A 15269-nucleotide genomic window follows, 5' to 3' on the forward strand; every position below is an offset into this window, starting at 1 on the left:
TCTGCTCAGTTTCTTCTACCTATTCAAACTGCCCAAAAGCCAATTCCAACTGCACATCTGTATCATGTATTTGGGTGCCTAATTAATATAATTCAGAACTTTTTTATACTGTCATATGCACTCTCATCTCTCAATATTTTGTACATGCCTGCTGCAGAAACTTTCTGTCCAGCAGGGGATACAGGGTCTCACCCTCTAAGGTCCAGGAACCCTAAGGGATGTCTTAGCAAGGTTCTTCTTCTCTGTGCCGGTGAATGAAGATCTTCACCCAAGACTCTTGAGGAAGAGATGTATTTGGGAAGGAGGAGTCCAGGAGAGTGGCTGCCTCTACAGGGGTGGGAAAGAACTGCCCACAACTGAACAGGCAGGGTGGTTTATATAGGATTTTTTAGGGGGCGGAGTTTCTCCAGGGAGAAGGTTTTCTGCTCAGGGATTGGTTAGTTTCATTGGTCAGGGGCAGAGATGGCTCTGACTTCAGAGCTAAACTGTGCTTCTTTCACTGGCCTTTCTTAGCTTTTTGGCTTTAATTCTAAGGCCAGGGCATATTCTTTAACTAGCTCTAATTCTAGGGACAAAGTGTGTTTCTTTGGCACTGGTTTCAGAGTCAGGGCATACTTCTTTGGTTCTGGGTTCAGGACTAAACTGTTTCTTACACTGGCTCAGGTCCCAGCCCCCAGGCTGTGTTTCTTTAGCTGGCCCCTTCCCTGCACCCGCCATCCTATCACCCCTTCCTGTCTAGTCCAACCCTGCCTACTGTCCATTCTAGTGCTAAGGGCTCAGCGTCTTTTGACCCGTCACTTCTTCACACCGTCCGCCAAGTCTGCTTCCCCAGTTCCCTTCCTTGCCTATCTCATCCTGGCACGTGGTGCTAGCTCCTAGCTGACAACCAAGTGAGGCTGACCTCCTCAGTCTGGCCTGCTGAGATGTCTCCATCTGGATTCAACTACAGTCTGTAACCCCAGCCTCCCTCAGCACATATGTGTGCCATATGCTATCGTTATGCAGAACTTATCTTGCTCAGAGATTCTCTGCTCCAAAGGCCTTGGTCTACTTTCGCTAACTCCCACTTCCAATCAGGACACACAGGGAACCACTTACGGGGCCGCTGGCAATGCAGCCTGCCCACTTTCCTTAACTTCTCCTTTTCCTGTCTTTCTCTCTCAGCTACTGGCCAAAGCCTGGGCATCCCTGATCCTCTGAACTCTGCTCCCCTCCTGTCATGCAGCTGCTTCCCAGCCTCCACTGCAGAACCTGCCAGCTTTCTAGACCCTACCTTAAAGCCATAGCTTTCCTCTCTCTTCTCCATCTCCCTCTTCCTGACAGCTGCCAACAACCACAGCAGGGGTTCTCAACCTGTGGGCTGTGACCCCTTTGGAGGCTGACAGACCCTTTCACAGGGGTCAGATATGAGATCTCCTGCATATCAAGTATTTACATTACGACTTATAACAGTAGCAAAATTACAGTCATGAAATAGCAATGAAAATAATTTTATGGTCAGGGTGACCACAACTCGAGGAACTGTATTAAAGGGTCACAGCATTAGGAAGGTTGAGAACCACCGAGTTACAGCTTGTCTGCCCTATTGTTTTCCTCTTAAATGCTAAAAAAAGGGTTCTGAGCTAAAAAAAAAAAAAAAAAAAAAAAAAAAAAAAAAAAAAAAAAAAAAAAAAAAAAGACTCATCATACAAATAATGGACCTTCTTCTGTCCAACACTTCCTCAAACATCCTTTTTCTACCTATAGTTCTGCCCAGCGATATACCATGATAATTACCACAATTAGCATTATCATGATCATCAATTAACAATAATTAAACTGGTTTGTTGAAGACTGAAATCTTTCTTCTGGCATCTTTTATTTCTGTAGAATATCACAGAAGGGGTGCTATCAAATCAGCTGAGTTGGTTGGCCTTACAGGTGGATCAAGCTAACCCCCTTTTACATGCTCAACTGCTCAGCTCTACAGCCCTCATCGGGACACAGACTAGTACATTACACTTGTCATCAGTCTAGAACTTCCTCGGTGTGTTGATCCCATTCACCCTAGCGGAAGTGAAAGAAGAGAAAACAAGTTTATGGAAATGAGCTCATCAGCACTTCAGTTTCACCAGAACTGTGAAGCTGCTGCTGTGGTGTGTACAGGGTGACCTGTGTGACAGGTGTCAAGTGTCAGTAGACCAGGCTGAGCTTTCACAGACCTTTAAAAGCACTCCACTCAATGAAAATGTTGAGTTCATACTAGAACAGTACTGTGAATTTGTTTGCTTTTGCTCCCACCCCCCACGGTGATTCTGCTGAACAAGTCCTGACTCACTAACTGCAATCCTTGTTTATACAAGCCTGCAAAGGGTCATTTCAGAGTGTGGCTACAGGCTGTAGCCTGCGGACAGGCAGCACTCAGGTATTAAAGGAAGTGTAAGACACTAAGAGGAGAGGACACAATTAAGTCAAAGTAGAGCGTTTTTTCTAATTGAGAATCTGAAGTGAGATGAGACTGGGTTAGAGAACAAAGATTTAAATTTACTACCCACCCCCCAGGCATAGAGAGCTGAGTGTAAGTATTTAATAGTATGACCTGAATGACCAAATTCAGTAGTCTAAATTCAAGTTTAAAATCTCAATGAACCAACCATGTCTTATTTTCTCAAAGTCTTGTGTCGTGTTACAGGAAAGTTTGGGGGTTTTTTCTTGTTTTTTTTTTTAAGACAGAGTCACTCTATGTAGCCTAGGATCATTGGTCTCTCCCTCCCAAATGCTAGAATTACAGGCGTTTGTCACCATGCCCTGCTGAGCTATAGAGTTTTTTAACACCATAGTTGGCACTCACAAATCTGGACTTTATTCTAAGATATGAGAAGAACATCAAATATTTTTTTCTTTATTTCCTGCCATTCGGTAGTAGAGTTCAAGGTTAGCTTGGGCCACACAAGACTGTCTCAAAACAAAACCAAAAACAAACAAATAAATAAGCAAAACCCCCAAATGATGTTCCCACCTGGTCTGGAAGAGTGTTTATACTATCAGTCATTATTTCCTCTGCCTTTTAAGTGTTAGAAAATAAACCAAGTTTCTTTTATTGCTAATTCATAAAACATTTCCATTAGTTAAACTATACAATAACTAGAAGACAGGAGTAATAAAAATAAAGCTTAAGGCTAAAAGAAACTTAAGGCAAACTCCTGTTACAGAGCTTCTCACATCCCAAGAGACCAGAACTGCGGCTTCGAACAAGTATCAAAATTTCAGTATTTTCAGAGACAAGAGGTTTAAACATAGTCAAAGAAGCAGCAAATGCCTGAGTCATCCACATACTAACAGCCTTGGAAACAATAAATTACAGCCGTAACATTTTTAAAACATTTTAAAACATTTTTAAAACATTTTTAAAACATTTTAAAACAACATTTTAAAACATTTTTAAAACATGTTCGAATTGAATTCAGTAGCTATAAAAGCATCCTCTATAAAATTGTAAAACACACTGAAACCTCATTAACTTCCTGCTGCAGCGGTATTTTCTTTAAAAGCCACTTTCTCCCAAACCACATTAAACGTCAAGACCCTTTAAGATGAATATACGCTGGCTGTCTTTGATCAAAAGCATCGAAAAAGAATGTGCCTGTGCTCTGGAGAGAGCTCAGTGCTTAGAGTTTTGGCATGAACAAGGCTCTTGGTTCAAACCTCAATACTGGGTGGAGTGGGGCACAGACATGAATGTCCTGTGTCACTTTCTCTGCACCTTTCTATGTTTACACTCTCCTTCCTTCCTAGTTACTTTGTCTTTTTATGCAGTATGCTTATGAGCATGTCTCCTCTTGAAAAGAAACAAGAGAAACCACACAAAGGAATGAGCAGTGAGAAGAATGATTTCTAGCTATAGTTTAAAAGATTTCAGGCATTTGAGGGACAGGTGGGGTATAACTCTATAGGGATAGAATTTATTTTCAAATCAAGATGTGAACTTTGTAGCATTTCTTAAAAAGCCACACAGAAAACCACAGGAAGACAAGACAGAGGCTCTGGAGCACAGACAGGGCTGAGCTGACCAGTTTGCTCTTATTGTGATGAACTCGGTGCTCTTCACCAGAACTCAACACACCCATGAAATAAAAGGTGTGTTATTGGGATATTAAAAAATGACACTGCATAAATATTTACATGTAGAGTACATGTTACATGATGTAAAAGCATACACATAAAATATTTACATAAAGTCGCTACACTGAAACAAGCAGTCTATGTTGAATAGAACATACACTTAGCAGATGGTAACATGGCTAACCAAATCAACTGTCACAAAATACTCCTTACAGACACATGTACCAGATTTTAAACAGAAAGTTTTCTCTCACCAAAATAACTACAAACTACAAGGAATGGCAAAAATGTCCTCCCACTATCGAGCACACAAAAATCAAAAGGCCTGCCAAATTTCCCTCTAAGCACTACACTGAATCATGCATATCAGCTAAAAACCATAATGATGGAAACTGGGTTAATAAAATTAATTTCAAACAAGCAAGCTAAGTGATTGACTTACAGGATCAGCTGGTGCAATGTTAGAATCAAATTGGGTCAGAGTTTGTGAGCTTGAAGAGCGTTCACTAAATGTCTCCCACTGCTGAACAGACAGAGGAGAGAGAAGTCAGCATGGGGAGATGCGCAGGAGATCACTGGAGAAGACTCAGCAAAGTCATTCAGAGGCCGCACTGCAAGCTGCGTCCCCAGAGCCAGCAATGCTGGAGTTCCTAATTCCCATAACCACTTCAGACTCATCTATGCCGGGCCATCTGATTAACGTAAGGTGAGTACCTTCATAACCAAATGTGCGGTAAAAATTTAATGCAATCTCTATAGATGAGATCAAAACTTTTACAGAATTAACACTCAAAATACCATCAAGAAAACAGAGTATAGTGATGAAAATGGCAACCAAATAGAAATGCACAGGGGTGTCTTGACTAGAACAAAGTTAACTTCAAATTCTGTTCAAACTCCAGTTAAAACACTGATTTAAAGAAGCCGAGGAGCTGAAATTCAGGTAAAATGGAGCATTCACTGCGACTTGCCAGTGCGACCCCTGAAAGATGATTCCATTATGTACATGCACGTATTTTATACATATGCATAGATATTTAATAAAATATCGCTGAGATAAAATGCAAGGGGATTCTGCAATTACTAATGTTTGAGCTTATTTGTCAATTTGTAGCAAGTCAACCTCTGCAATCAGCACCACGAACAGGGCCATGCCAGATCACAAGACAGAACTGCCAATCAGGCACCCTCCCCATGCTAGGAAAATCAGAATGCGGCCATAAGAGCAAATCAAGCATCTGAGTATGTGTTATATACAGGAGATGCACGGGAAAATACTACTGTTCTAAAAGAGGTACACAAAGAAATATCATACCTCTTAAAATAGGTGGAATAATAAGTCAACATTAATTACAGTAAATTCCATTTGCAATCTTAATAACAGCACAGAATTTTTACATCAAGATTGTATTAAAACTATCATTTGAATCTGATTCTTAAAATGACAAATAGTCCTCTGAAGAGGGAAACATCTACTTACACATATACAATATATACACATGAATGCTTACACACGGACACAATTACCTCATTGACCAAAATCCTTTTATATAATTGTTTGTAAGAGTATATACTTTTATGCTTCAAAGTTCAACTTTATATTTAAAATAGTGATATTCAATTTGAGTAGACATAGAAATTAGGTTTTAGCAAATGGGAATATTGCTGAAAATTACCTACAAAAATGGCTAAAAGAAGCATTTAACATCATTTCCTACAGGTTACTTTAACATGAAAAATAATGTTGATTTAAAGTTGTGACTAAAGCTCACAATTGCTCACTTTTATCATGGGCTTCACGTAAGGAACTGATTTACCAAATTTGGTAATGTAATTAATTTCTTCTTCAATAATTCTTGTTGTAAGGATTTAGAAGGAAGTGAACTGTCTACCTTATAGAAAACAGCTGACATGCAGAACTAAGCTCCCTGGAAGGCAGTCTGTATTATCTTTATTTAAGTACAGCCCTGAACAGCAACAGGCTCTGGCACCTGACTACTGGCATACTAGCTGGGCTGTGTGCACTTGGCTGAGCTCCATAACCTCTCTGTGTTTCAGTTACATCATCTTTAACACGAAACTAGTAATACCCACGTCACTGGAGTGTCATGAGGAACTAAGAAGTCAAATTAGGTGAAGAGCCTTTGAATAGACTGGCATATCAAAAGTGCTTTAAAAAGTTAGGGATTACTGGTAGTGTTTTCTCCTACAGCACCTAATCTGTATCCACTAGTGCCAAATAGACACTGAAAGAATATTAAGCGTTTGTGGGAGATAAAATTTATTTTTTATTAAATATTAAATATAAATTTAATTCCAATTAGATATTTTAATAGCTATTAAGAAAACATTGTAAAATCATTGTCTCATTAGCTTTCTGGTCTTCTTATGCATAGCAACAAAACTTATGTCATTTATGATCTTATTACTAAGAATTATAAAATAAAACCTGGTAGGTCTTTTTGAGAGGGATAAAATATGTACCTGGAATCAGAACTGAAAAGTACTTTTATCCCCATCTCTCAAGATCACATCTGATTTCTTTTAGAATGGACTCTGGAACCTAACACTTGAGAAGCGTTGCTTTTCTGTACAAACTGTCAACAATGGGCTAACAGCACCCTGTTAACTTAGTATTGCTTTTTAAAAACTGACAAAAAAATGGAAGTGCAGCCTGATGACTCTAACCCTATCTCCATAAGCCACCTCTACTAGCAAACTCTTCACGGCTTCCTCCCTCGCCCTCTCCCCACAAACACGGAGCTAATGGGCTACACCCTACAGAAGGGATGGTGGAGCTACTGGCAGCCGTGAGTCCGATGAACTGCCAGGTCTCCATTTCCCAGCGGCCCCAATAACTAGCATGACTTTAACAAAATACTTTTCTGGCTTTAAAAGACAAGGAAGCACAAAGGCTTACTTTCCCCCGGAAGTCAAAGAATTAATTTTTGAAGATATGAAACTCAGTTAGCAAAGAAAGCTGCTTAAAAGGCTAATAATGGATTCACCAGAGCACAGAAGTTTTACAGGGGGACCTCAAGGGGTATGAGAATGGGGTGTTCAGGACCTTCCACTTAATGTTAAGAGTGCTCTCTTATGGTCTGTACAGCGTAAGTCCAAGTAGTTGGGAAGCAGCGCATTTGTCCCTATTCTGTTTTGTATACCACTGGTCAAAATTAATATGGTAAAATTACTTCGTTTTGTATTATTATTATTTTTTTTTCGAGACAGGGTCTCTCTACGTAGCTCTGGCTGTCCTGGAATGCACTATGTAGACCAGGCTGACCTCAAACTCACACAGATCCTCTTGCCTCTGTTTCTCAAGTGCTGGGATTAAAGGTGGGTGCCACCACGCCTGGCCTCCATTTTGTATTTAAATAAAACTAATTTTAACTAGTTTGGGTTGCAGAAGATACTTCTTCCATGCAGAAAGCTACCCCAGTGACTTGTCTTTTCCATTACTTTAATGCCAAGATTGCAAATGTATCCTCGCACACCCTGCTTATACTACTGTGAAGTATATACACTGTGAAGGGGACACAGGACTTGTGTCCACATATTGCTCTTGAATCTCCCTGGACATGAGATCTGGTTAAGTCACTCCCTCTTTGACTTTCAGTTTATACATTTGCCCCACCTAATTCACAAAGCTTTAGTGGGGATGGATGGTGAAAACCATAGGACGGTGTACACAGTACACTACACCTCACAAGCCACATGACTACTACTATTTCTGTCACTGTCTTTCTTAGGTCCTCTCGACTGTGTGCATACTGGGGGAATCCTGTGCTGTGTGTGTACTGGAGGAACCCTGTGCTGTGTGTGCACGTGTGTGTACTGGAGGCACCCTGTGCTAAGACACCTGTTTGAAACGTCTTCCCATAAACAAGCTAATTTGAAGCGAGAAAGGGAGGCTTTGCTAACCTCACTGCTCTGGTTGAGCTCAGGCCAGGTCTGGTTCAGGGACGGCATCGATGGTGACTTGCTTGGAGGTGCTTCTGCAGGAGAGCCTGAATAACCTACCTCACCTGGCTGGTCCCCCACATCTGCAATTCAGACACAGAAATCCCATCAACAACATATTATAGTTCGGATGATTCATTTATTTATGTATAGCTAACAGATAATTTTGGGTAAGTGGTAATTTGTACTCTGAGTTTCCTTTCGCAAAGTAGATACTTTAACAGACAATACTTACATTATTTATAGTCTATGTGACATCATGGCTTCCTAACTTTTCATGAAAAGAAAGTCAAGTTGGAAAAAAGCAGGAAGAACAACGTTAGACAGCTAACAGTGCAGGAAGGCTGTGGATTATTCTCTGACAGCAGGGACGGATTCCTGTCAGTTTCCCACAGTGTACCCCTCAGCACTCCTCAGTCAGGGCGTGGAAGGCTCCCACACTCTAATCCCCAGTGAGGCATTGTCCTGTGTGTCTGCAGTCAAGACTTGTGATGGCCCATAATAAATCAACTTTAAGTCGATTTTTCCCAACAAAAATGATTTCTATCAAACAAAATTCTTCCATTTTCCCTTGGAATTATTTTGAAAACTGCCAATTCACTAACATTTTCTCTACAAACCTTCCTCTTACCATAAAACTATACCTCGAAAGGAGTACCTATCCATGAGAAAAAAGTGAAGTCAGCAAGTCCAGATGAAATGTAAGGCTCTGTATTTATTTTAGGATCCCCCGCCCCAGGCTCCAATCTAGGGCTGTGTGTACACTAAATACATACTTGTCCTCCCGCTGAGCTACAGCTGGGCCTGCGGACCCTAAGCCTTTCTCGTTTCATTGTGTACACTGGCGTTTCTAGACTGAAGGGACGTAAGATCTATGCTAGGATTTCAAAATGGTCTTTAAGCATGTTGAGATATTCTAGTTTGAATTTCATTTAAGTCTTAAAGTATCTCTAAAATTAACAGAAGGAATTTCAATGACAACTAAATCTCAATTTCCAAGTTTTACAGAGCTTTGAATACATCCCCTATCAACAGGGACTACATAATGAAAAATGATTCTACCATCTGTTCATTTGACCATGGGAGAATTGAAGAAAACTGCTCTTGAATTTTTCCATCAAAATGAAAGACACTTGTTAACAAATGTTGACATCTGGATTTCTTTCTTTTTTCTTTTTAGTTTTTAATTATGTTTATTTTTATGTATCTCTGTTTGGGTTTGCGCACATGAGTGCAGTACCTGTGGAGGCCAGAAGGCGGCATCAGATTTCCAGGAGTTAGAGTTGTAGGTGTTTGTGAGCCAGCTGACATGGGTGCCAGGAACTGAACTGAGGTTCTCTCTAAGAGCAGCAAGGGCTCTTTTTTTTTTTTTTAATTGTTAATTTTTAAAAAATTATTTTACATACCAACCACAGTTTCTCCCTTCCTCTCCTTCTGTTCCCTCCCTCCATCTCCTCTACCCCTCCCCCATCCACTCCTCACAAAGGGTAAGGCCTTCCATGGGAGTCAACAAAGCATGCCACATCAAGTTGAGGCAGGACAAAGCTCCTTCCCCCTGCATCAAGGCTGAACAAGGCATTCCACCATAAGGAATAGGTTCCAAAAAGCCAGCTCATGCTCCAGGGACAGATCCTGGTCCCACTGATAGGGTACCCACAAATAGAGCAAGCTATACAACTGTTACCCACATGCAGAGGGCCTAGTTCAGTTCCATGCAGGTTCCCTAGCTGTTGGTCTAGAGTCTATGAGCTCCAACCAGCTTGGGTCAGCTGTCTTTATGGGTTTCCCTGTCATGAGCTTGACCCTCCCACCCCCTTGCTCATATAATCCCTCCTCCCTCTCTTCAACTGGACTCCTGGAGTTCAGCCCAATGCTTGGCTGTGGATCTCTGCATCTGCTTCCATCAGTTACTGGATGAAGGTTCTATGATGCCAGTTAGGGTAGTCACCAATTTGGTTACAGGAGAAGGCCAGTTCAGGCATCCTCTCCACTACTGCTAAGAGTCTCAGGTGGGGGTCATTCTGTGGATTCCTAGGATTTTCCAGCACCAGGTTTCTCCCTAGTGCATAATAACCCTATCTACTAAGATACCTCTTTCATTGCTCTTGGCATCTGGATTTCTAGACAGACAGCTATATAATAAAATCTAGCAAGGTACAGTCCTCAACTTTCCACTGTAGTCAGAAGCCTTCCAGTCTCTGTGCCCAACACAGTATCTAATGCTAGATGCAAACAGATACTTGTTGAAGTTGCTTTTTGTGTTGTTTGCTTCCACGTTCTGAGAATCACCATTAATCACTGAAGGTTAACAGTTCAAAGTTCCCCTTCTTCTGCTTTATTAGGGGCTCTCCCACGTTCCATTCACTCACCCTGAGATTCTCCCTATAATACACTACCCTCATGTTCTAGTTCACAGCCCAGCACACTGTGACTTTACATCGTAAGATCACATTGCTGTTTCTACTTGCTCAGTCCTACATCCTCCTAAGAGTAGTGTCAGGGTGGTCCAGAACCAACAGAAGTGGAAGAGCATCAGACACTGCTCCATAAGACATCTGACCTTGTCAAGTTCCTGTGAACTAGCACAAAAACTGTAAGGAGTAGCAGGCAAGGCCTTGTCAGGCAGTTCAGGGTTTGTTTCTGTGGGAACACACACGAAGGATTCCTCCACCCTACCTCATGACAATAACGAGAAAGTAGCCTAGGGAAGGAAGGAGATGCTGACCGTACGTGTGAGAGCAACCAAAAGCAGTGGTCCAGCTGGACAAACATCAAGTGTCCTTAGGAGACTCTCCTGAGAAGCTCCTGGCAACTGATGGCTGCGGGGAAAGGAAGGGGGAGATTTCTTCAGGGATGCAGCCCGCGAGGATGCCCATGCTCCAGCAGAAAGCCCTACACGTGTGCACACACAAGCGGCACTGAGTGGACGCGGTGGATCTAGAAAAAGACGACCTGAAACTGGCTGGGAGGGAGCAGTAGAGTAGGAAATGGTGGGGAGGAAATGGGAGTGGATTCGATCAAGACACATAATATACATGCCTGAAATTCTCAAAAAAAAAAAAAATGACCTTATAATAAAGGGGGAAAAATCAATTAAAAAATAGCACTGACTACAGGAAAGTTAATTTCTAGATGCACCAATTTAGAGCCAGATTCTATCATACTCAGTATCATCTCAGGACAATCTCAGGCATGACTTTCTAGGTCTCTCTCTTCAGATGTCATGTTCCCATCAATTCAGGCCCATTTGCATCCCACTCTCACTCTAGGGCACTTACATCCAACCTAGTACAAAGCTACAATGGATCTAGCCTTTTGAAGCTGAAAATGAGAAAGCTAACTCCCCAAATAATTATTTCAGCATTTATTTTCCTAGAAAGCTATGGGCCATGGGCTCCTTCTTGGATGACTTCAAGAGTGCTTCAGGAGTCTAAAACTCAAAATTACTTGTGTAATGACATTAATTTTCCTTTTGTTGACATCGGCCCCACCAGAGCAAAAACAAAAGGGAAGAGTGCCTCCTCCTCAGCACAAAGCAAGACACAAAAGTGTGGTTACTAAGTTACTGCAGTCTTCACTCCTGCACATGGAAGTGAATCTTAATATGAACAAATAAACAGTACATGAGTAAAACATGGCACTGAAAGTGCTGACAGTGGAGAAGTAGAGATTAATTTGATTGAGTTCTAGAGCTGAAACCACACCCTGTTAATACCAGTATGGTAAAGTGGGGATATACAAAGTACGTCTACTGCACAACCAAGTGCACTGACTGAGCCAAGGAGGCACCATGGGACTCAGCTGACAGACGAATGGATGGCTTTTTCATAGAACACTATCATTCTTTCTTTTTTGGAACAAACTGCTAACAAATCATAATTCTTTAGACCTGATTAAGCAGATATGTTTTTCAACTCAACTTTCATGGAAACACTACAATTCTGAGAACTATGCATATGTGTCCATAAGCTTCAGGACTTCCTAGCACTTACCAACTTCTCTAACAAGAAGGTTGTGGGGTTGGAAAGATGGTTCAGTGGTTAAGAATTCTGACTGCTCTTCCAGAGGTCCTCAGTTTAATTCCAAGCAACCACATGGTGGCTCACAGCCATCTACAGTGGGATCTGATGCCCTTGTCCACCATAGAGGCATAAATGCATAGAGTGCTCATATACATAAAATAAATAAATCTTAAAAAGTTGTGATATTAACAAAGATGTTTTCTGACATATCCCAACATCTGAAAGGTCTGTCTGACTCAATGAAGTGGACTGTTATAAGTAACCATTATATTGTATTCAAAATCATGTATACATGAAAGGTTTATTCAAATACAAGACAGACAAATGATCTGTAATGCTATGATGCAAAACAAAAAAAAAAATGTATCACTTCAAATTCCACACTGCAACTTTCAAGCAACTACAGCTGGGTTTTAATACGGTACCAAAGACTTTCCACAAAACCTGAAAACACTACGGGGCAGTCTTTCCATCTGCGATGTAAGACTAGATTTGCTCCGTGTGCTTCCTGAGTTGTCAAAGTTTATTTGTCCCGATATGCCGGACAGTAAACATCTGCACCTCTGTAGACCATCACCGCAACCACTCGATCCTGCCACTGTGCTACAGTGGCCACCACAGGCCAATTCTAAGAAAATGAGGCTCGCTATACAACCCAACTCAGTTTTACTAATGACCATTAAAATTGAATGTCACTGAATTTTCATGTGCAATAAAATATTCCTCTTCTTCTGATTTTCTAATGATAAACACTGTGAGGCTGGGGCCATGACAGTTTGTAGTGTCCTTGCTACAAGTTCCGGGCTTGTATCTCAGCACTGCATACACCAACAATCTCAGTCAAGAGGTGGAGGCAGGAAGATCAGAAGTTTACAATTAATCTTCTACTACACAGCTAGTTAGAGCCTAGCTTGGAATATAGAAGACCTAACTCAACCAAACTAAACCACAAACTACCCTGGGCTAGGGATGCCCTCAGTGGAAGAACACTTTTTAGTGTGTGTACAGCACCAGGCTCGACCCCAAGGACCATCTGAAGCAACACACACACACACACACACACACACACACACACACACACACACACACACATAGCAGCAGCATTCTTGGTTTGTGGACTATGTATTCAGAGTCAGGCAGCAAACTGAATTTGGTTTGTGGGGCTTACTTAGCCTTTTGGACTCCTAATTTACCTTGAATAAATAATAAGCCCAACAGATTGAATAAAGAAAGCCATCTGACAAGCGGGCTGATGCCCACTGGCAGTTATTACAGAGATTTGAAAAAGGGAAAACAATGGCACCTTTTTCATAAACTTCATATTTTAGAGAATATTTTCATAAAAATATTTATGCTAACATGTAAAGAGTTTATTGGTGTTATTTTTATTTTATTTTATTTTTTTTTAAAGATTTATTTATTTATTATGTATACGACATTCTGCCTCCATGTATGCCTGCAGGCCAGAAGAGGGCACCAGATCTCATTACAGATGGTTGTGAGCCACCATGTGGTTGCTGGGAATTGAACTCAGGACCTCTGGAAGAGCAGCCAGTGCTCTTAACCTCTGAGCCATCCCTCCAGCCCTGGTGTTATTTTTAAACGAAGATACAAGTATTTTTTTTTTCGAGACAGGGTTTCTCTGCGTAGCTTTGGAGCCTGTCCTGGATGTCACTCTGTAGACCAGGCTGTCCTCGAACTCACAGAGATCCGCCTGGCTCTGCCTCCCGAGTGCTGGGATTAAAGGCGTGCACCACTGCTGCCTGGCTACACAAGTATTTTTAAAACATGGGTACTGGGGAAGGAAGAAGGGAAAATAAATTATTGAATAACTATTTAATTCACATGCACAAAGGCTCGTGGAGTCCATAGTTTTTGAGACTATTGGAAGGTTACGATCAGGAAGCAGAAAAGCTGCTGTCCTAGGATAGACTGGCCACACTGTCCCCTTGTTCTCTGCCACTTTAGTCACAGATGGCCGTAGGAGGAGAGCAAATTGTTCTTGTTCTGGAAACTCTAAGTGTCTGAGGTGCTGGAAATCAACAGCACCTCCTCAACTCTGCTCCCTGGAAATACTCAGTGCAGAGCGCCTGTCCATCCACAAATACCAACGGGGGAATTTACCTCTGACCTCTCACAGTGTTCCAGCAGGAGACTGAACACTGTCAGCCTGCTTCCCTCCTGAAGGTTCTACTCTGCCCCCGACTGTATCACAGCTGTTGTACTGGAAACAACTGGGGGGACTTCAGCAATGAACTTTCAAAACAAAGCTAAATGTCTAAGCATGTTCACTGCAATGCTGTTTTAAGGCAAATGGAAAAGAAATTTAATAGGAAACTGGTTATAGGCACATCCATATTATGGGATATGTTCTATGAAAAAGAATCTTCTAGCTAGCTCTGTATCTCATGAAGTGCCAAGGTATCTGTCTGATGTTACAAGAGAAAAACTAGGGATATATAGTATGATTGGATTTGTGTACAAACTGATCTTTTGGTCTGTATACCATTATATTGAAAAATTTGGAAGAATACAAAAGAAATCATTAACAACGCTTAATTTGGTCAATATAATCTCAAGTCTGAATTTACATGGATTTTTAGTGAACTACTTATAAAATGTTTGATATCGTCTCTTCCTTGCTTTAAAAAAATATTCACATAAGAAGTCCTAGTTAAGCCGGGCGGTGGTGGCGCACGCCTTTAATCCCAGCACTCGGGAGGCAGAGCCAGGCGGATCTCTGTGAGTTCGAGGCCAGCCTGGGCTACCAAGTGAGTCCCAGGAAAGGCGCAAAGCTACACAGAGAAACCCTGTCTCGAAAAACCAAAAAAAAAAAAAAAGAAGTCCTAGTTAGAGTCCAGGGACTTTATGCCGTACCTGAGACCAACAGAGAAACCCACACCCAGTTCTACTGCATGTGGCAATAATAACGGAGGAGGAAACAGAAGGGGTCATTGCTTTCCCTCTGCTGGCATTTCAAGCACATGCTGCGGAGCTGCTCAGATGAGCAGGTGATCTTCACTTGCTCTGAAATGTAGTCATTTCAAAACTATGAACACTGCCTTAGCATATTCAATGGTGACTCACTAGGCAGTGACGTATAACCAACAAGAAGCTTCTAGTCAAATACTCTGAGAGGCAGATATGTCAAATAACCCTAAAAACGCATGTAAAATTGTAACT

The 15269-nt window shown here is 41.5% G+C and overlaps 1 protein-coding gene across 6 annotated transcripts in view; it reads right to left on the bottom strand.

The window, feature by feature from the left end:
- Positions 1 to 15269, bottom strand: part of Reps1 (RALBP1 associated Eps domain containing 1) — a 76830-nt gene that overhangs the window by 12870 nt on the left and 48691 nt on the right. For 3 of the 6 annotated variants that reach the window (XM_059272705.1, XM_059272704.1, XM_059272710.1), the window contains exons 9-10: positions 8026 to 8147; positions 4544 to 4624 (exon numbers count right to left, since the gene is read on the bottom strand). In XM_059272705.1, coding sequence (XP_059128688.1) covers positions 4544 to 4624; positions 8026 to 8147 — 203 coding nt within the window. The remainder of the gene's footprint in view (positions 1 to 4543; positions 4625 to 8025; positions 8148 to 15269) is intronic. The other 3 variants (XM_059272709.1, XM_059272707.1, XM_059272706.1) reach the window with 2 other exon arrangements.

This window comes from Peromyscus eremicus, chromosome 8b (assembly GCF_949786415.1).
Source record: "Peromyscus eremicus chromosome 8b, PerEre_H2_v1, whole genome shotgun sequence".
Lineage (NCBI taxonomy): Eukaryota > Metazoa > Chordata > Mammalia > Rodentia > Cricetidae > Peromyscus > Peromyscus eremicus.